The sequence below is a fragment of the Saccopteryx leptura genome, chromosome 6, assembly GCF_036850995.1.
Source record: "Saccopteryx leptura isolate mSacLep1 chromosome 6, mSacLep1_pri_phased_curated, whole genome shotgun sequence".
In the NCBI taxonomy this organism is placed as follows: domain Eukaryota; kingdom Metazoa; phylum Chordata; class Mammalia; order Chiroptera; family Emballonuridae; genus Saccopteryx; species Saccopteryx leptura.
In genome coordinates this window covers 195,966,262-195,988,291 of record NC_089508.1, presented here as the reverse complement: position 1 = coordinate 195,988,291, position 22,030 = coordinate 195,966,262, and the positions used below count along the sequence as shown (strand labels likewise).

The following is a 22,030-nucleotide window of genomic DNA, read 5'->3' as shown; positions in this document are numbered from 1 at the left end:
GCCAGCCCAGCCGCACCCGGGTGCACTCAGGTGTGCCCAGGGCGATGGTGAAGGGCGGGAAATGCCAGTATGCGGGCAAAGCCTGCAGGCCGTGTGGCTCCACAACCAGCCACAGTGCAGGAGGTTCAAGTGCCCATGCCACCCACTTCCTCCAGCAACACCACGGTGCCAGGACCTCCCCTGGTGGCACTTTCTTCTTCCCAAGAGCACACAAGGCTTTCCTGCCACCATCACTTTAAGGGGTAGACCATCCAGCCGCCCGTGCCACGCAAAGAAAAACTGAACGGTATTTTTGGCATGTCATAGAAAAAAATATGTGAATGAGTTTATACATCTAACATCAGACACAGTCGCGGGCACAGTGTTGCAAACAGCACTGCCTGAGGTGCCCAGCATGGGGCCTGAAGCAGGTCCACCCCAAGCCCAGGGCACTGCACCCCAGGGGCTGGGCAAGAATAAGGGGACAGTGACACCATGCCCACCCCACCCCCAATTCCCAGACGCATCATCCAGAGATGTGTGCTGGAGAAATTTTTATAAAAGAACTCTCCCACAAACACAGGGATGACAGATTCTCCTGTCACTGCAGACAGTCCCACGGGTAACAGGGTCGCTACGGCCACAAGAGCCGAGTGGCCTTGCAGACGGGGACAGCAGCATGTCCTGACTCAAGGGCGGGGAAAGTGAGGTCAACCCACTTCTGGATTAAAACCCATCATCACCCACGTGGCCGCTGACGGGCAGACGGCCCCCATCTCCACATGGCTATACACACCTGCACGGCGGCGTCTCTGGTGCATTCCCCGGAACTGGCTGCACCCTGCAAATTCTGGTGACGGGGCTGGTCCAGGGCTCGCCTGGCCCGGAAGCCTGTCCTCTCCCGGTGAACACCCGGCAGCCCCAGCAGTCGTGCAGGGACCATGACCAGAGGTGGAACCAAGACTCAGTCACACAACCAGGAGAACGTGACCACAAAATGTGTTTCGAGCATATGGGTTTTGTTGGTGGGTTTTTTTTCCCTTTTGATTAAAAAAAAAAAAAAAAAACATAGCAGGCTCTCAGGTATATAAAACTGGTAATATTAGATAAAAATACAAACTTCACCTTTACAGAACAAAAACAAAAAAACAACACACACATTTTTCTCTTGAGTACATGTAAAGCGTAACATCTTACCAAAAATAAAGAGTTTAGGTTGGCCAAACACAGGGCAGCGACCGGGAGCCACCTCTCACAGCCACGCTGTGGCCACCGGCCACTGAACCGCTGGGGGACAGGAGACAGATGGCAGTTGATTGGTTCACGCATTATTCTCTCGAAAATGGCTTAAATTAAGAGGCAAAATAAGAGGGGAGCAAGGGAGGAACACGTGAGCCGGAAACACTTAGGAAATGATGCATAAGTGGATATACCATGTTTATTTTAATACAGCTCATTCGTTTGCATCCTGCTAGAAAGAACACCACCTCACTGTCCTATTACAGCAGCCTGGTGTTATCGGAGTCAATGTCATCCAAGAGATAATTTAAAAAAAAAAAAAAAAAAAAAAAAGCTAGGCAAAGAGTAAAAAGGAAAGCTTAATAATCACTTTATGGTGTAAAAAAAAATCCCACTTAAGGCTCTTAGGAAGGTTCTGTATAGACTTAAACACTACAGCAAGGAGATGTGGCTTCTAAAGTCCCCGTGGCGTTCCCAAGACGCTCCGGCTCCTGCGTGTCCCTGTGGCACCTGTTCAGTCTCCCAGGAAGAGCCGGCTCCGCCCGTGTCCTCGGCAAAAGCACCTGTGACCACGCCGGACAAAGATCCATCCGCCGGACAAAGATCCATCCGCCGAGCTGTCTGTCGCTTCCACCCCACCGGGCGCGCCTCTGTTCCCGCGACTGTTAGGTATTTCTGTGAGTCAGTTCTGTTCGTCATGTTCTGTGATTTTGTTTGCTCGCTCTCTCTCTTTCTCTCTCTTTTTTTTTGACAAGGAAGCTTCTTATTGTCTCACTGAGTGCTACAATACTTGCTTTGATGTCACATTAAACAAATGTATATACTGTCTCTTTGTTCTCCAGAGTGCGTGCGGAGACAGTTTTTCACGGAGGAGAACAAAGACCACACGCTGGCAATAAGCACCGTACATAGTAGGTTCAGGAATGTAACACGCCATGTACATCCATGTCCCGGGAAAGGGCTGCTAGCTTATCCTCACCTCACATCTGCAGGGAGAGGGAGAGACAGACACTGAGAAGCAGGACCACGGGCACACGCACTCCAAGTGAGTGTTCAACCCAATCAAGGGTGCGTGCACGCACACACACATGTGCGCACACACAGACACACGCGCGCACCGCGGCAAATCTTAGGATCTGAAGTTTTTGTAAAATTTCTCAAACTACAGGTGGCTCGTTACCCTTTCTGTAAGAGCTCAGAATCTCACCAGAAAGCAGGCTTGAGAGGAAGCCCCTTCTCCCACTTTATGCCCAGGGGAAACTGAAGCCCAGAAAGGCTCCTTTTTCTTTCTCCTCACCTTTCTCTTTCTTCCAGCCTAGGGCTTGACGTGATTTCTGGAGCTCGGGCAGCCACACTGGGCCATGAGACAACCCTAAGGATGGATACCACCAGCCAGACAGGAGTCGTCTCTGTGACCAGGCAGACCTACGCGGAGCTCAGAACTGAGAGCAGCTCACCCTGATCCCGCGTCACCCATCCGCTAGTCATTCTAAAACTTGTACCACTCACATGCCCAGAGACTGAATGTGAGCAGGACCCAGGAGAGCAGGGATATGTGCCTCTCACATTGGGGTCTCTGCCATCAGCTGATCCACAGAGCCCAGAGCCCAGTGGTCTATAGACTACACGCACAGATGGCACAAAGCCACCTCCACACCACACCCTTGGGCTAGAGTACCCTCACGAATGCACCTAACCCACAGGCCCCGGAAACTCCTGACCTGGCAGCTTCCCGCAGTCACACTGCCAACAGCAACCCGGGCTCTCAGACACCTGTCTCTCAGAATTCCTCTCACCACTATTTGTTTTGGATGCCATGGGTTCCCATGTGCCCAGAGGCAAGCACCAGGCTCTCCAGAGCCACAGAGGCCAACACCAAGGACCAGGAAGGCTTGAGACAGCCTCCCCCATGCTGACTGGCTGCTCACATCCCATTTCCTTCTGGGAAGCTGTACACCTCTCTCAAAGACTGCACTTCCCAGGCCTCCCTGCAGCTGAGGGAAGGCCAGTGCGATCGAAGTGAAAGTCCCTGGGTGGGATGACTCTAAGGGTTGTTCGACCCTTCTTCCCACCTTGTTCTTCCTGACAGCCTGGAGTATGAATGTGATTTCTGGAGCGTTAGCAGCCAGTTGGGGCCATGAGGCACCTCTGAGGATGGACAGCACCAGACCTAGACGGAAGAGGGCCCCTGGTGACCCCGAGACGGCCCCACTTGCTCTGGTCTCCCTGTCTTCACGTGAGTCATGAGTGTCCACCTATGTCCATGGCTCTCTAGGTTCACCCAGCATTCCAGACAGGACCTACTCAGCCTTGAGAACCCTGAACTGCAATCTCTACACGCCTCAGTTTTTTCATCTGTCGATGGGAAGGGCAGTCTGCCCACGCTGCCCCCACTGCTGCTCAGGAAACCCCAATCACTCCCACTCACAGGACACCTCTGTCCCCAAATCAATGAGAAAACCAAAGCCAGAGCAGGGCCTGGGGGGGGAGGAAGGGCCTGGGTCAGGCTTCTGTGGGGCGGGAGGGGGGAGTGGGGAACGGGAGCAGGAGCCCCACAGCCCAGCCGGACACCAGAAGCTCCAGAGCAATCAAGACCAATCACGCCGCGTCCTCGCCTGGTGATTCGCCCTGTGATCAGTCATCACACCTCCCCACGCGGGCCGTGGCACATCCAGCAACGGCTCCTACCTGGTTGGCTGGTTAGATGGGTTTTAACCTTTTTCTTTTCCGCTTTTTACCTGACTCCCTACGCCTTCCTGTTAACAGAAGGGCAGGGAGGGTGAGCAGGCCTAGGAGAGGGCAGTCAGGCAGCCCCTGACACCACACACACCTGGGCTGCCTGTCTTCCTGGAAGAAAACTAACTCCATTAGTGTTGGCACGGACACTTCCTGTCCCCTCGGGCCGTCCCCATGCCACTCTGCCTCTGGGCAGTCTGTCCGCAGGGGGAGGCAGTGACCCCACCGACAATAGTGGCCAGATGTCCAGCACCCGCCTTCCCACAACATGTTGGCTCTAATTACCCCAACTGGACAACCAACCAGGGCAAGAAAGTTAAAAATGCATGCCTGCCCCTCCTCACTCCAGCCTGAACCTCCTTCCAGAGCCACACAGCAGGGTCCCCCTCCCCGCCAGTGCCCACAGGAGGCAGAATTTGCCCCAGCAGGTAGTCCCCAGGTTGCCAAGTGGCTCACTGACCTCACAGAGCTCCAGATACCACCGCCCACCAAGCCCCCTTCATCACTTCGACCCCAGGAGCCAGGCTGGGGAGCCTTGTGCATGAACCGGGACACTGGTGACGAGAACACGGCAGCTCACCTGTCTCCTCTTCTCGGTAGTCCGGGTTCGGGCTGCTGGGCATGCACGTGCACTCCAGGTGCTCCTCCAGCCTCACCTGGACTTCTTTTAACTTTGGCTTCTTCCTGATGTACTCCACCTTGGCCACCTGCCAGAGACAACAGACCCAGCCATGAAGACCTCACCCCACCAGGCCAGGAGGAAGCCCGACCTCCCACCTCTGACCTCTTCTGGTGGAAAGGCAGGGTGCCCAGCGAAAAACAGGCTACAGGAAGCATTAGTGGTCTGGTTCCATTTTACCTTAACGTAAACCCACCGTCCGAGTCCGAGGGACATGCTGGGAGCGGGGTTGGGGGAGGTGTTTGATTCTGTGTTTTGGGGGCATCCGGCTATGTTCCCCAACGTGTACTACAGGAGGAAAGCCCCAGCCGAGGCATGGGGCAAGGCTGCCAAGTGTGCTCAGTGCCCAGGCGTCACCCTCCCTCCTGCCCACAGCCCCAGGAGGAACTAGCGCATCCCCAGGACGTCCGAACAGGGGTCTGGATGAGACTGGCTCCAGACCAGGATTCTAAGGGCTCCAGGGCACCTCACCGGGCCCACGAGGGCCCCTCCCCTCCCCTCCGGCAGCTGGGCCAGGCCAGCCACAGCCTCAGTCCCAGGTGTGAGGCCCGTAGATGGCCGCCAGGCCACAGGTCTCCATGAACTTGGAGGAAATGTGAGCAGAGCCACCACTGCCCGTCCGTGGGCCTCGCCAGCCCAGCACTCTGCGCACAGAACCACATGGCGGGCCTCACCCCTTCTCAAGGAGCTGCAGGAGGAAAGGGCCCCAAGGCACAAGTCTAGGCAGTCAAGAAGTGGGCGGACCCCAGGGAACTGGCTGTGTGTCCTGGGAAGGCAGCTCCACCCTCCACACGGGCACATACATACATGCACATGTGCCCGATCACAGAAAGTCAGCCTCACACGCACAAGGCACACACCCCCATCCTGGGACCTCATTCACACACACACATACACACACACACACGCACACACACGCACACACACACACACACACCTGGCTCCGCAGACTTAAAGCACAACCAATGAGCATGGCCAGGTGCTGACTCCTTACTTCTGCCCAGATTATGGGTGAGGACACAGGTGACAGACACTGGAGACATGACTTTCCCAGCTGCTCCCTGCACCCCATGGGCTCCCATCCCCAAAGGCCCCTGATCTCCAACAGGAACCACTGCAGCCTCTCTGCTGGTCCCAGGACCCCACACAGGGAGCCAGGCAGACAGTAGACATGCCCTCTGTGCCCACCCCTCAGGGTACCCACTCTATCCCCTCCCTGTTCACCTGGGGAAACTGAGGCAGAAAGGGAGCAGAGCCCACAGATTATAATCCAGGCTGCTGGCAGGAGGCCCAGGACAGAAGACCCCAACCTGGGACAGTTGGGAAGGGGACGAGAAGGATGGGGACCTTCCCCAGGCTCCTCTGCAAAGGCCTGGAGTCCAGAAGCCAGAGAACCCCAGGAAAGTGGGGTCAGCCCTACACCTGGCAACCAGGGTCCACCCCAGACGAGCTGGGCCAAGGCTTGTCCAGAGCAAGTTAGCCCTCGTGGCCACCCTGCCACAGCAAGTTAACCCTCGTGGCCACCCTGCCACAGCAAGTTAACCCTCGTGGCCACCCTGCCACAGCAAGTTAACCCCCGTGGCCACTCTGCCACAGCAAGGTAACCCCCGTGGCCACCCTGCCACAGCAAGTTAACCCTCGTGGCCACTCTGCCACAGCAAGGTAACCCTCCACGCACAGGGTGCTGGGCGCCCAGCCGTGGGTGGTGTTGAATGGCTCGCAATGCTCAGCCTCACGTGTAAATGCTGCAGCTGAGGACAAGCTAGGGAGGGGAGATGGGTTTGGGTGTCAGCAGCTAGGCCAGGTTTGGGGTCAGGCCTGAGAGGTTTCCTGAATTGAGAATGAAGAGGAGGCAGCCTCGAGAGCCTGGGACATGGCCACCCATCCACCTGCCCTTTCCCCAGGGGCCGAGCCCGAGAGAGGAGTCCACAGGCTCCCTGGGCAGAGCCTCCGCCTTCCCATCTGCAAAATGGGAGCATGGTCCATGGTGAGGGATAAACTAGGTCACTCGTGTAGAAGTACCTGAAATGTGGGACTGGGCCGAACCACATGTTCACACAGGGCCCCCCTTACTGAAATCACCACAGGCTCCAGGTCTCTGGAGAGGTCAGCCTGCTACGCCAAGGGCGGGAGGGGGCCCGTGAGGGCACTGTCCCGAGGGGGCAGAGCACCAGCCTGCACCCCAGGAGCCCTGCTGGCTCTCCTCAAATTAGGAACAAGTCTGCCTCGGTCCCTGGTTGGCAAATTGCGGCTCGTGAGCCACATGCGGCTCTCTGGTCCCTTGAGTGTGGCTCTTCCACAAAATACCACGTGCGGGTGCTACCTCGATAAGGAATGTACCTACCTATAAAGCTTAAAAATTTGGGCTCTCAAAAGAAATTTCAATCGTTGTACTGTTGATATTTGGCCCTGTTGACTAATGAGTCTGCCGACCACTGGCCCAGGTGATAACAGGGGGGCCCCAGTTCCCCACCCACTTCTGTCCCCTAGGACACAAACAGGGGGGACCCAGAGGCCAGCACCACACCCTGCCGTGGCTCCTGGCTCTGAGCAACCATGTACCCCCCTCCACAGATGCCTTCTTACCCCCCTTGGCCTCTGCTGGGGACACAGGAGGTGGGCAGTTGTCTTGCTCTGGGTCCCCAGGTCTCATCCAGCTTCCTCCCCAGCAGAGGGGGGCAAGGAGTTCTCCACTGTGGGGGGGGGCACTCCAGAAACACCTCCTGCTTGCCCCCCTTGGCAAAGCGCACACAACACTGGCCACTTCAGGCCGGAAACCCCCTCTCTTCAGATGACCCATTTTTATCAAAGAAAAACAAACAGCGATTTACAAGGCACCTACTTCTGGGTTTGCAAGGATTCCAGGACGTCCGGCACCTCTGTCTAAGCAGAAAAAGACTACATTTTTCCCACAAGAACGTGCTGTGAACATTAAGTTCTCAGAAGCATCCTCCACACTAGCCAGGTCCAGAGAATGAGACGTAACCTTGGCCCCCAGACCCACACGGAGCCCAAGCAGGTCCCCAGGTCCCTCCCTTCCCCCGTTTGCATCCTGGTGCCCAGGCTGCACCTTAGGAAACACATTCCAAGTCCCCACTACTAGGGGACCATTGCATGACCCATAGGCCAGTGCACCCGAGAACCCAGCAGTGACATACCCCCTCTAGACAGGGGGCACCGAGCGCAGGAGGCTTGAGTGCTCACCCCTCACCAGCACCCCAGGCTGGGCTGCCCTGGGGCAGGCACCCCCAGGAGGGCTGGGGAGAGCCACGCCCCTCAGGGGACACCACCAGGCATCCTGACCGCCCAGAGTCAAGGCACAACATCAACCACAATGAACAGCAGCACCAAGAACACCCTGTGTGAGTCACTGGAAGGCTCACAGCCACCCTGTGAGGGCTCAAGAGCGCCCACTTTACAGATGAGGAAACTGAGGCAGCAGACAAGCCTTCCTCTTTCGGTGGGAGGAGGCCCGGACATGGAGAGAGCAGAGGCTCTGAGCTTGTCCTTGACCAGGGACCTCCTCAGTCGAGCAGCCCTGTCCCCTGGGTGCGCCTGCTCCCGAGCCCGCTGTCCCCGACACGGCATTCCTGTGTGTCCCCTCCCTGGCCTCACAGCCATCTGGAACTAAAGCCAACCCCCAAGGGCAGGCGGACAGACCTCCCCTGGTTTGACAGACTCTCGTCTAGCTAGAGGACAACGTGTCCCTGAGAATTGTGACCCAAGGCTCTTGAGCCTGAAGCCTGAGGAGTGGTACCTCTGGGGCCGTGTCTAGCTCCCCAAAGCCCAAGGTGCTGGCCTCCCTGAACCCCAGGGCTCTCCCCAGGCAGCCCTGGACATTCTCACCCACCAGGGAGGGACACGCACCAAGGAGGGACACGCACCAGGGCTGGGCAGGGACGCTCTCACGTAACTCCCAGAGCTCCAGCGGTCCCATGCAGGCCCTAAACTAGACCCCCCACAGCCATGGGTCCCAAAGTGCCCCCTAACTCCATCCACAGGACGCAGAGACCGTCCCGGGCACCCCAGGGGGACACGGCGAACCTGTCTTTCCAAAGTCTAGCAAGGCAGAGCTGGATCCTAGCTTCTAGAAACCTGGGGACTTCTCGGATCCATTCTCTGATGGACTTCAAGCCTGCAGCATCCTGTGGCTTCTCACATGGGACACGGTGCTCACAGTGGCTCCTTCACCCTGACCTCAGAGGGCCATCTGCACTGAGCCACAGGGGGACGCCACAGGGGGACGCCACAGGGGGACGCCACAGGGGGACACCACCGTCCTAGCCCTGAGGCTTGGGCCTGGGGGACAGGGTCAGATGCTGGCAGGGTCTTGCTGTCAGCTCATACTGGGGGGCCAGGAAAGGGTATGCTACTCAGAGAGGCCAGTCAGGGAGCGGACAGCAAGTGCTGACCACAGCAACCCCAGCCCACCACTGCTGGGAGCTATGCCCTGGCCACCCTGGGGGGCCTGTGCGGTGCTGGGAGCCCTGCCTCCAGATGCCCCCATCCAGCTGCCACGGGGGGAGAGGGCAGGTCCCAGAAGACAGGTGAGCTCTGCCCCAGGCCCCACACCTGCGACATCATGGAGATGAAGGTGAGGGGCTGGCCATGGACCCCAGCATGTCCAGACACACAGGGCCTGGAGGCCACCGGGCAGCCTTTAGCCAAGCTCACACTGGACAGTTCACCTCCTGGGCTTCAGTGGGGTGGCCATGCCCAGCCTGTTACCTCCTTCCAGAAGACGCCTTTATGAATCAGAAGGCCAGACAACCAGGCAGGTGCCATCTCTGGCCAGACCCCCACCTGCCCGGCACCCAGCACCCAGGCGCTGTGTCTGGCCTGCTCTGCCTCAACCCCAAATGGAGCGGGAACAGCCTCCTGGAGGGGCCAGAGCGGCCTCCACAATGGGCCTCCTGTTCCCACTGACCTTTTGTCCCCTTTCTGCCAGAACCCCAGTGTCTGGGGCCGGATGTTTTCCTGCCAACCCTCGGACGGGCGGGCAGGGGAGAGCGGGCGCGGAGGCTGAGCAGGGTGGGGCACAGGCAGGGGGCCGGGCTGCCTGGTCTGCAGATGCAGGATGAAGCCCCTCTGTCCCCTCTTGGGCTGACCACGACCCCATCTGGACAGGAGAATGCCCATGCTGAGTCGGTGGGCCTGCGCCCCAGACAGAGTACACCCTTCCCAAAGGGGCCCTGCCCGCCCACCCACCGTGCGGCTAGGAACTCTCTCCCACCTGCCCAGGGAGGCCAGCAGACACAGAGCGCTGCCCATCCCAGCACCAGACGGTCCCCAGCTTCACACCACGAGAAGCAAGACTGGGAACAGAGGCGCCCGGGGAGGCTGGAGTCGACTCATTCCGGGACCCAGGACCTCTGGTCCCCCATCCAGATGCCCCTAGGTTCATACACAGGGGCACCCCCTCTTGAGCAGCCCTGTGCCTGTGCCCTTGAGAAAAAGGCCTCTGGTACCCAGATTCTTGGGGCTAATAAGACCCCCAACATACTCCACACGAGGACAACAAGACCCCAAGGGGCAGAAGCTGGCCATAGAGTGGAGGCCTCGCAAGCAGGGCCAGTGCAAGATGCAGACTCGGTGTGGGGAGCACCCTGCCCGCTGACGGCTGGGCAGGGCCTGGGGCAATAGGCCGTGGAATGTGCCGACTCAGCTCCCAGGCAGGGCAGAGACCACGTCCCCACGGTCAAGTCCGTCCCAGTGATGGGTCTAAAGGGCCTTCTCATGAGACAAGTGGCCCGCCGGCTACGTGGTCCTTCACCAAGAAAGTTTTCTCCCGGTGCCTCATGCAGAGGCCAAGGCCGACATCGAGGGGCTGGGCTGGTGGTGGCACCGAGGATTTACAATGACGTGTAGTCAAGGACGAGGTTCTAATGCACGCCCAGGCTGACATCTTCAATCCAGGACAATGGGCCCGTTTGCCAGTGAGGCTCAGCGGGGAGGGTGGGCCCGCCCCCCAGGGTTCTAACCCACCCAGAGCTGAGACGGGTAGCTGCTGGCCTCTCCAGCCTCAGCCTCAGTTCCGAGAGGCCAGGAGACGCCCCAAAGCCTCCCTCCAACCCAACCCTGCCCTTCTTAGGGCCAGGCAGAAACTGACGTCCAGATACAGAAAGCCTCCCAGCAAACAGGAAGGCTCTCTGGGGAGTTCCACAGCCCAGACACCCAGTTGCCACGCTTCAGACCCATTCCACAGATGAGGCAAATCAGGCCGGGATGGGGAGGGCACCCAGGCCCTGGCCTGAGCTTCCAGCCACTGGGCCAAAAGCCAACCCCAGTTTGGCTGCCCAGAGTGACCTGAAGAAGCAGAATTTTCCCCGAAGGACTCAGGCAGGAGGACAAGGAGCTCCTACGAGACCTTCCTGCGTCCCCTGCTGAGCTGCCCTGGAGGTCACCATGGCCAGCCCCCGACTGAGGAAGAGGAGGGCCCAGGCTCCCGTGAGTACCCGTGGTGGTGAGTGTGGTCAGCTCCAGCCACCAGTCCCCCCTGGAAAAAGGGGGAGGGGCTTGGCTTCTCAGCACCCCCAGAAAGACCCTCCTAGAGAGAAACACGCCAACAACACATACGTCCAAATGGATGAGGGGTACCCTCCCCGACTTACAGGCCCCGCGTCCACGGCCCACACCAGCACCCCCTTCCTGTCTCCCGTGTCCCAGGGAGAGGCCTGGGGGCCACACAGGCTGAGGGGACCCCGACTCCCCACCAAGGTGCTGCGAGAAAGATGTTTTCTTTCCTTCGAGAGGGCTGCATGGTGCAGGGGGAACCGGGATGCCCATGCCAAACCCACGGGCCTGCTCTCACTGCACCCATACCCCGCACCGCCTGCAGGCTCGGACACCTGGCTCCCCGGGGCAGCTCACCTTGACACTGCGGTGGTGCACGCGGGACGGTTGGCACTTGACGCTGCTGGTGTTGCAGCAGCCGGTGCAACGCTTCACCTCCACGCACGGCGGCCAGATCAAAAAGTTGGCAGAGGTGGGGTCCACCTGGCTCCGAGGTATCTCGTAAATGACTGTCCTTGTCTTGCAGACGGCAGGGACGGCTTCCTCTGCAGAGGAAGAGCCTCAGTGAGCATGGAGGCCACTTCCTTACCCACTGAAACACCCCACCCCTGCCCGGGGCCACAGCAGCTGGAGGGCCGGGTCTGCTGCTGCCTCCAGCTGACCTGTGTCACGCAGCCCCGCCCCCCCAGGGTGTCGCTGAATTGTCTGCTCAGGGATGAGGAGCATGGGGGCCCAGTGGGGAACCCCCGGGGAAAAATGCAGCTGGCAAAGTGGACCGTGCAACGCTGGGGCCAAGACAGGAGGGAGGCCCCGTGGACCCACGGTGGTAGGGAGCGTGGACAGAGGCAGACAGGCTACGGGGCCGGTGGAGATGCGGACAAGCAGGGAAACTGAGGCCGGGACACCAAGACAGCTGGGAAGACCAACAGGACACCGCCCAGCATGCCGCTGAGTTCCCAGGGCCAGGCCCCACTCCAGGTGGGGTCCAACGCACACAGGAACTGGTCACTGCCCCCAGGGCTCACGCCCAAGCTGCCCTGGACCATCCCAGCCGGTTTGCTGTGGCTCCAACATGAATGGAATAGCCACAGGAGGCCTGGGGGCGGGAGTGTTACAGCCAGCCTGCAAAGTGGGCCAGGGACATGGTACAAGCCACGCCCGGACTTCTCCAGCACCCGAGGCCTGAGACCTGCTCCTGAAAGGTGACCGTGAGGCCACCCACCAGCCATGAGGGCCCCTCCAAGGAGGAACAGGCCTTTCTCTGCTCTGTGCTCCTTAGCGCAGGCCAAACAGTCCAGCCCAAAGCCATCAGCTCCTTATGAACACCAGGGCGGGTCTGACGGATGAGAAGCCCACCCCTGGGCCCCGGCACATGACCTCCAGGCCCAGCTGGGCATTGTGTAGTGACTGTCTGATGACATCCAGCCAAAAAGCAGACCACCAGGAGGAGGCCCTGCCACCCAGACACGTGCCCAGGGAGCCCCACCAGCAGGTTTGTCACCACCCAGACGCTGCTGCCCCAGCCACACTCAGGGCCCCAGCACCCCAGAGCTGGAGCTGGAAGGAGCCTCCCCTGGGCGTGGAGGGCCCATCACCACCCCAACACACACACCAGAGCTCGCACAAGCCCAGCAGCCAGCAGGGAGGGGGCATGCCCTCTGCAGACAAGAGGAGCCCAAGATGCAGCTGAAAGACCTGGGCGCTCTGTCTTCACCTCAGTGCCAGGGAGGACGTCAGCTGTCACGTACATCCCCTTCTCGTACAGGGCTGAGAAGACCTCCCAGGGGCCCCAGGAGACCCAGCGGGGATGCTGAGCCCCGAGAACAAGCCACCAGACAGGGAAGTCTGGACGCTGGCTGTCTGGCTGTCCCACCAAGGGAAGGGGCTGCACTCCCAGCAGCCCCCAGGGGACAGGGGCCTGGGGAACCTGACCAGGAGGAGCAGGGGCTGGAGCTAGGGAGAGGCCTTTGGTCCAGCCCCTTCTTTGCTCAAGGACACTTCCTCACTGGAGCACCCACTCTTCGCAACTGGTCTGAAGGACATGACCTGTACGGTCACAACAGTGAGTACCACCCGGGGAGGCCTGACTGCCTTCATCAGGATTCATTCACCCACACAGGGTGCTCAAAGGTGTGAGCTACAAAACACATCTGCTCAGGCCGGAGTCACCTGCCCCAGGTGGCAGTCAGGACCCACGGGCAGCAGCCACAGTGAGCAGGCCCACCCTGACGGCAGGGGGCTGCGTGAGCCACACCCGCGGCTGCGTCCCCGGGAGAGAAGATGTAGAGCCCCCCACCCTCTGAACCCCACCAGCTAGCAGACCTGGGCCCAGTGAGAGGGACAAGAGCCAACCCCCCCTAGCCCGCGCCAAGGTGGAGCCCTGGGAGCCACACAGGGAGGGGCACAGGAAGGGGCCCCTGCAGGCAGGCAGCCCGCTGGGCCCGCACGCTGCACCCAGCTCCGGGGCTCCCTGGAAATGAAGCACGACGTCTTCCACAGCGAGGCCTCCTCGAGAGCAGGCCCCGACAAGACCGGCACTTAAGGAATTTATGACAGCTCCCTCTCCAGGGGCTCTCGGCAGGGCCAGGCTGGGGCAGGGAGAGACACCCCTGCAGGAGGGAGGAGCCCCTGAGCAGCCCGGGCCTTTGTTTTCAGGAGGAAAGAGGAAAGGCTCCCCTGAGGCCTCTCTCCAGCCCACCCCCCAGGCCCCCAGCTCACCGATGCTTCTTTTCCTCCGAACGGGCACCGGGCGCTTCTCGGGGGCGTGCTTGGCGGCGCGGCCCCCGTGGGCTCTCAGGCTGCTCTCCAGAGCATCCTCGGCCCCTGAAGGCATAAAGAAGAACCGGTGACCAGCTGGCCCCCCACCCCAGGCCTGTCCACAGCACTTCCTGCAGCTCAACCCCACCTTTGCTCCCCCAAACCTTCCACTCCTACATGGGGAGTCTCCAGATGAGCAGGGGGTGAAACACTCCCAGCTGCTGAAAACATCCCACCAACCTCCGCAGGGTCAACACGGACTCGCGGTGCCTCCTCCAAGGAAGCCTGGGCGAGGGCTGAACCATGCAGGGAAGCCCAAGGCCGGCCCTTCCGGTCCAGGAGACCCAGAGCCAATAGGCGCACTGCTCCCGGCCGGCCCACCTCCCAGAGGGCACCTCAGAGGGGGCTGTGAGGACCAGTGAGGCAGCGGCTGTGGACTCGTCCCGTGTGCCTGGGTCTCCCTCCCCCCCCTCACTAACCCAACCTTGGCCCAGAGTCCTAATCTCGAGCATCAGAAGCAAGGCCAGAAGGCTGGCTGCCAGCCAAACCTCACTGTTCCTGACGTGAGTCCACTCCGAGGGTGAGACCCTGGGAAACACAACCAGGAAGCGAGGCCTCCCACTTAGAGTAGCTGCAGGACGGGGACCCGGAGTCCTGGCCACGGACAGGCAGCAGGTGGTGAGCAAGAAGGAAGGGTCTTTGCCACCCAGGGCCTCAGGGCCATGACCACAGAGAAAGCAGTGGGCCCGAGCTAAGATCAGACCCAGAACCTGGGACCCGGGTGTCTCAGCCTCTGCTCCTCCAGGGCCCCCAGGTAAAGGTGGGTGGAAGGAACACAACAGTCCTGACACCTGCCATCTGGCCAACCCCAGCCCACTGAGACTAGCCACGCCCAGATAAGGTGGGCCACCTGCCTCACCCCGCCTTTGCCCCAGACCCCGGGGGGGGGGGGGTCTTTTCCCACTTCTCCCCCTCCATCCTGGTCTCCCCAATAGATACCAGGGCAAAGGGGTCCTGAGCAGCCAGGATTTCCAGCAGCTCACAAAGGTCCCCATCTGCCACTCCACCCCCCCCAGCGGTGACCTGGCCCTGCCTGGTGCCTGGGCCGCTGAGGCTGCAGTGAGGGCCCACTCATTCTAAACGAAAACCCAGCGCCATGCCTAAGGAGCAGACGACAAAATATGCACTCTTTTTGAAGTCGAAGTGGAACCCAACTTTTCACTTAAAATGACTCAGTGTTCCCCTGCCACTATTTTTTTGAGACCCAAAATAAGATCAGAACTGAACTACTCATGCAAGAAGAATTTCCCATCAACCAGCTGTTATAAGAAGCACTTTTTCACGAAAAAGTGACATTTATGAGTCACGTCCTGGTGGTGACCACCTTGCTATCGCCAAACCCAAGAGCAGCTGGTGCGTTCTCGGCGCCAAGAGAAAATTCAGCCACACGGCTCCCGCACCCCCGGGCCTTACTACGGCCCGGTGTAGGCTGCTTCCCCGGGGCGGGGTGCTCCCGTGCGCGCTGTGGGCTCTGCAACCCAAGTCCAAGGACACGGAAGCCCAGGAGGGAGAGAGGAGGACAAGCAGGGACAAACACTGGCCAGACCCGCGTCCAGGCTCAGCCCACACACCTGCCCAGGCCTCCTTCTGCCTAATAAACAGACGACAAGGGACCTCCCAGCCCATTCACCGGCTGAAATCTGAATCGGCTTTGGAGACAAGAGGCAGAGTAGAAAAGAGCTCCTGGTCAAACAAGCCCACCTGCCGCCCCATCAAGATGGGTGGTCATCAAACCAGTCAGGCTGCGCCAGGCCAGCGGTCTCATTCACGCTAGCGGGCAGTGACTGACAGGAGCAGGCCAGTGGAGCACGCCCTGGGACAGCGCTGGGACAGCTAACCAAGTAGGTTTCCTTTTGTCTTCTACGCACAGACGTGCCAGTGACAACAGGACGGGGAGAAGTCCTCCAGCCTCAGTCCTAGCGCAGTGTTAATGGCCTGAGATGGGATATTTCTGTGTCGGTTACTCAGTGACCCGTGGGCACTGGGCCAGGCCCCAGAGAACGAAGCTCCCGCGGCCACTGGGCTGAAGGGTTTGTTCTCATTACAATGGACAAACTCCATAAACTCCACAGTATGTGGAAAATCAACGCCCCTTCACTTCCACGCATGCCCTCGGGATGGAATGCTCAGGACCAGTCAGCCTCCTCGTGTGGGAATTCAGTGCCTCAGGGGCTCCAGCCACACCTCCCAGGACTTGCAAGTTCAGTTTCTCACCTGTGAAATGGGAATGTAGCCCTCCCATTGGGAGGAGTCCAGGGTCCCACATGCCCATCACAAAGCTCCTCCCCTACATGGGAGGAGCCACTCTTTGAAAAGCCTCTTTGCAGCTTCCAGGGCTTTGGCCTCCCGCTCAGGTCTACCTGGAAGGGCCCCCCTTGGAGTTACAAAGGCAGCAGAGTGACACTGGGCTCCTCCGCAGCCAGCCCCTTCCTCACTGATCCCAGACACAGCTGTGACAGGACCTGGTGGGGAGTCCAGGGCCTGGAAGAAGGCTGCTTACAACCTTCCCCAGCAGCCGGCTGCGGTTCAGCCCTCCACGTTGGGTGGGTACAGGGGTTGGGGGTCGCCCCCCCATCTCAGACAAGCTCTAGAAGCAACAGGTGCAACCCCTTCGGTCAGGCCAGAGACTGTGTTCTCTGGTTTCCATGGAAGGGGACCAGGACAAATACTTTGAAGTGTGTGTCACAAAGGACGCCCTAGGGGCAGGTTAGTGAGCCAGAAGATCCTAGAGGCCCTCCTCTCTGTTCTCACCCAAAGTCGCCTAAGGCACCTGATCCCAAAAAGTCTGACAGGTGGTTGGGGGCAGTTGAGCCACTCTCCCACTTCCTGGGGTGGGAGGGAGGGGAGCTCCTGGGGATTTTATGAGGGGGGCAATTTAAAACCAGCTGAGAACTGGCTGGTGCATCCTGGCTTTTTTGGTTTAGACGCCCCCCTCACCACCACCCCCAAGGGTCCCTGGGCCCAGAAGCCCCCAGCTCAGGAATGCCATCAGCATAGCTCCAGAAGCCCTGCTAACAGCATTAATGGTGGGGGTTGGGGGAGGCGGGGCTGCAGAGACCAGAATGAGAATGGTCCCAGCAGAAAGTCAATGGCCCATTTCCCGGTGCAGTCCCAAGGCCCAGCTCTTCCCTGGCCTCACCTCTGCGAGGCAGAGGAAAAGCCCTGGAACCTCGTCGGGGAGGCAGTCTCCCCACTTTCTCAAGTCCACAGGGACCTGCACGAGGGTGAGTGCTTTCCAGGCTCAGCAAAGGCAAATCCTTCTCCCCAGGGCTACACATCAAGGGGCAGATAAAAATCCCCCCGGGGCCCAGCTCTGATCTCCAACTGAAACTCTACCCCGTCCCGATAAGGATCAGCCGGAGGATTTCCTGGGTCAAGAAACTACAGAAACCGCCGGCCTCGCTGGAAGACGGTCTTGGCATGAAGTGAAAACAGTTCAGGCCTCTCCACCACCATAATTAGGTACAAATTTCCAAAAGGCCAGACCTGGTGATTTCCCTTGATTCCCCACCCCCATCCCTTTCCCAGAGAGGTTTGCAATGAGACATCTTTTCACCGATTCTCCCACCCGCTCCTGCGGCCTTCCATGGACACATTTCTTTTGGGGCCCTCTTTAAACTAACTACTAGTCAATAGAAAGTTTTCTGAGGCTGTTTCCCCAGTTTACACTGACACTGGAGTTCCCACGCTACAATCACGTGGGTTAGTATCCTTATCTTCCTCCTAAAAGGGGTTGTCTCTGGTCCACACTCCAGCAAAACCATCCAACACCCTCCCTGGCTCCCCTTCGCCAGCCACACCGGGTCCCCGCGGCCTTTGCCAACCCAGGTCCAGTCTAACTGCAGCGGACACTGAAGAGCTTCTACACTCTGCTTCACAAATAAACTTTTCTAAAGTGGCTGGGCTCCAGGGCCTGAGGGTGAGCCCCGAAATAGTCCCCAAACAACAGATGTGTCCAAGGCGCGCTGTTTTATTGGCTCGTGAAAAAGGAGAAGACGCGGGCTCCAACGACCAGAAAGGCCCAGCCGCGGGCAAGAGCAGAGCAACTTCTGGGGATGTAGAGGGACCCTGACCGGAGCACCCGCCCACCTCCAGGACTCTACGCCCAGGGCCGGCTCCAGCCCCTCCTCCTTGGCTGGAGGGTAGGCCCTAGGCAGGCACACCTGGCCGGGGTGCCGGCGCCCTCTATGCAGCTGAACTTTCTGTGACACACGCGGCATGTTCCTTAAATGCAAAAACAATCTCTGGGCGAGCGAGCAGCCCTCGGCCGCCGCTGGGAGAGAAAGTGGTGATTGGAAGAGAAACTCCTGACTCATCCGCCTGGGCTTTTATGGCCCGGGATTGGATTCTGACCTTTCGGTGCGCTCCTGCGCGGCGCCCGGCCCGAACGCGGGAGGCGGCGCGGGGCGCACTCACCGCCTGCCCGCCCGCCCTCCCGCGCCCTCCCCGCGCGCGAGGGAAGGGACGCGATTTACCTACGGAGTCTATCTCCAGGAGTCGCTGGAGGTCCCGGATGCTGTGGATCTGACTGTGCGCCAGCCTCTCAATTACCTCGCGGGGGATCTCGGCCTCCTGCAAGCAGAGCCACACGGTCAGCCCGCAGCCCGGCCCCACCGGCTCGCGCCCCCCGCCCAAAGCACGTGGTCCACGGATGGAGGCGGCCCCCACATTCTGCCCCACGCGGGCACCTCGCGCGCGCAAGGCCACCGGACCTGCGTTCCGGTCCTGAAGCCGGAGGCTGGGGGTGGGGCTGAGTGAGACCCCAAATTATCCGTCCTCATCCATGACTGCCCTTTGCAAAGAAAAGCTCGCCCCACCTTTAAATGTTCAAACAAAAGCCCACTCCAGTCCTTCCACCCGGGGTGTCAGTTACAGGCGGTCTGGGGGCAGCGAGGGGCCCGGGGAGTTTCTGATTTAATAGTGAAATCAACGCCCAGAAAGATCAAGTTGAAATGCGTCACGGATCGGCGACGAAAGTCACGGCAGCCCTAACACTTTAATCTAGCCAGGGGCTTAAATTTCACACCCCGGAATCCCGGGCCAACCTGCGGGGGAGAGGGTCTCTCCGTCTCACAAACACGCGCGCGCGCACACACACCCACACTCGCCCCACCCCGCTCCGGCCCAGCCGCGGCCCTAGCGCCGACGAGGACGCCCCAAATCCAGCCAGCGGCTGGAGGAGACTGCAGGAATGTGAGGGTTAAATATCTACCTCTCGCGGCTCCCGGGTCCCTGCCAAGACTACCCTCACCACCACTCGGCCTCTCCCTACTCCTTCCGATTTTTAGAAAGAGTCGGGGGTCGCTGGGGAGAGGGTCTCAAGTACTAAGTTCCCACGACGACGGGGGTTGCAGAAAGTCATTCATCACAGCGAGCTCCCGGGGATTTGGGATACGAGGTGGGGGGCGCCGTGGGGGAGGGCGTGGGGACGCCAGCGGTGGGAGGGCGCGGGAGCCACCTGTAAGCAGGCCCCGGGCGGGCGGGGCTGCGCCGGCCCAGCCACCGAGCCGGGCTTGGGGACCAGGTACCTAGAGAGCTGCGGCTCCGTGCTGCCCACCCCGGCTGCGGGGGGCCCTACCTGTTTACCGGCCGCTCTTCCCCCTCCCCGGGCTCCACTGGCTCACACACACCCCCTTCCGCGCTCCCCGCACCCGGATACTGCATTACCTACCGCGCCCGGGTTCCCTCCCTGGAGAGGAACTCGCGCCCCCCGAAGTTTCTCCCCACTCGTCCACCTCGCCACCACTCCGTCCCTCCTCAGCAGAGCGACGCAACACGCTGGAAACTCACCAGACACACTTAGGCATGGCAGAAAATAGAACCCAGTTGGGAAAATTAAAAATAAAATAAAAAACCGACCACCCTAACAGGAATCAAAATGCGGTCTGCAGAGCCTGAGCCCAGGGGAGCCCCGGCCCGCGGGCGGCCGCAGGGGGCGTGCGCCGGGGCAGTCGGAGAAGGGACGGGGCGCGGGAATGGCACCTACCTCGGCCAGGGCATGGGCGAGGTATCCGCAGCCGAGGAGCAGCAGGCAAGCCCAGGTCCTCATCGCGTCCCGAGGCGCTGGCGGCTCGGCGAGGAGGCGATGCCGCGGGGCGGGCGCTCCAGCCGGGCTCCTGTGGCGGCGAAATTCAGTACCATCCCTCAGGGAGCGCGGCCCGGAGGAGGGTGGCGCGGAGAGCAGCGAGCCGGTGGAGCGCGCCCGGCGCGAGCAACGAGTGCAGAGGCAGGCAGAGCCAGCGAGAAGGAGGAGCAGGGAGTGCACGCCTGCCGCGCCTGTCGCGCCGGGAGCCTCCTGGGCCGCCGGGTAGGGGGTGGGGACGGAAGGGGCGGAGGGCGGGGGCTGGGCCTCTTCCTTGGTGCGTTCCCGGTGCTGGCCGCTGCCGCGCTCGCTCCCCGGCGCAGGCTTTAGGCGAGACCTGGCCGGTAATTCTGCACGTTTGCAGGCGTCAGCCCCAAGAGGGAGCCCAGAGGGAGACTGGAGCCGCCGCCGCCGCACCACCACCACCCATCACCTGTCTGGACGCCCGGCCAGGCCTCGACCTCGGGCTCGCGCTCTCCCTGCGGGCTGCAGGCGGCCCTTTGCGCCCACCGCCGGCCCCGCGCTCGCCTCCGGCCTCCTCTCGCCACCGCCGCCGCCAGGCCGGGCACAGCGCGGCCCAGCACGGCGCAGCCCGGCGGCTTGAGTGAGCCCCTCCGCGGCTCGCGCTTGGCTCCGGCGCGGTGCTCCGCCCTTCGTCGGCCCGAGCGGGGCAGCACCCGCGGCCGCCCGGGGCCTCGCCGCGCGGGCCTGAGGGCGGGCGCAGGACCGAGCCGGCGCCGCTGCTGCCGCCAGCAAAGAAACAGGCGAAGGCAGGCCCAGCTCGCCGGAGTTGTACGGGCTCCTCGGGGCGCGCGTGTGGAGCCGGCCGGCAGCGGGGAGGGGGTTATAGCGCCGCCGCCGCCGCGCCCCTCCCCCGCCCCCTCCCTATCGCCTCCCCCGGATTCTCGGCCCGGGACCCGCACCTCGGAAGCGCGCAGGGGCCGCACGGGCCGGGCAGGGCCCGGCCGCTGCCGCTGCCGCCGCCGCAGTGAGCACACACACGCGCTCACGCAGGCAGTGAAATCCATCCAAGCCTCGCGCCCGGCACCGAGCACAGCCGCCGGGGCTCCGCGCGCCCCTCCCTCGAGCTTGCCCACCCTCCAGTGCCAGCCAGCTGCAATCCTGCGGCACCGGACGGGGAGGGGAGGAGGCCGCCGCAGAAGCAGACTCGCCTCTCGGGCCCCAGCGGCAGCAGAGGGCAGCGCCCAGAGCTGCGACGCCAAAAAGGGCAAAAGCAGGCCGGCCCCCGCCCCCCGCCCCGGCGCTCGGGCCTCTTTCCACGGTTGGGCTCCAGGGCCCCTGCCTCCCCCTCTCCATAAAAGGAGGGGGAGTGAGGCTATGGTGAGAGGTGGGGCGCGTTTGGTGGCGCTTCTGGGGCACTCACCTGGCGGCTGCCACGCGCCCCCGCCCACGATCCGATGCCTGGGGCGTCTGAATGAGGAACCTGCACCCACATCCCGAGATGGTAGAACGCCCAGGGGCTGCAGGGTGCCTCCTCCCCACCCTGGGACCATGCGTCCCCCAAGTCCCCACTCGCTCGTGGAAGGCCGGGCCTCGGCCTGAGCCGGGAACTCGAGGGGGTGGTAGGGAAGGAAAAGAGGAGCCGCCCGTCAGGAACCCCTGGAGTGTGAGCCTCGGGCGCCGTATCTACTGGACGCACAGAGCGCCACCTCCCACCGAGGCGCAACACGGAGCCCGATGCGGGGGGCGGGGGGGGGGCAGGAACAGCGACAAGCCGGAGGCCTGAGCATGGCTAGACGGCTCCCTGCCACAAAAGGGCGGGTGCGCCCAGGCTGGGTGGATTCTGCCCACCTAGACTAGGTGGGAGAGGACCCTGGGGTCAGGCCCTGTCGCCTCAGGGTGCGCCCTCGAGAGGGTGGGCGAATATCCAGACCAGAGCTAGAGTAGTGCCCAGCCAAGCCACCCGAAAGTGAGACAGCGGAGGCACTGAAGACTATGAGATGTGCCCCTCGTGGGTGGGCGGG

At 61.2% G+C, this 22,030-nt stretch overlaps 1 protein-coding gene across 3 annotated transcripts; it reads right to left on the bottom strand.

Annotated features, from left to right (window-relative positions):
* Window positions 1-1,397: 1,397 nt before the first annotated feature.
* Window positions 1,398-21,448, bottom strand: PDGFA (platelet derived growth factor subunit A). Of its 3 annotated transcripts, none has more exons than XM_066342249.1 (8): window positions 21,430-21,448; window positions 19,950-20,079; window positions 18,439-18,535; window positions 13,865-13,969; window positions 11,504-11,691; window positions 4,535-4,661; window positions 3,907-3,974; window positions 1,398-2,204 (listed from the first exon to the last, which is right to left on the bottom strand). In XM_066342249.1, exons 2-7 carry the CDS (start codon window positions 20,010-20,012, stop codon window positions 3,919-3,921), a joined length of 636 nt encoding a protein of 211 aa, XP_066198346.1. In that variant the 5' UTR covers window positions 20,013-20,079; window positions 21,430-21,448; the 3' UTR covers window positions 1,398-2,204; window positions 3,907-3,918. The 3 variants fall into 3 exon arrangements, with proteins under 3 accessions (XP_066198346.1, XP_066198343.1, XP_066198345.1); XM_066342246.1 differs by lacking the exon at window positions 21,430-21,448 and adding an exon at window positions 20,969-21,357; XM_066342248.1 differs by lacking the exon at window positions 21,430-21,448 and adding an exon at window positions 20,479-20,915.
* Between the last annotated feature and the right edge of the window lie 582 nt (window positions 21,449-22,030).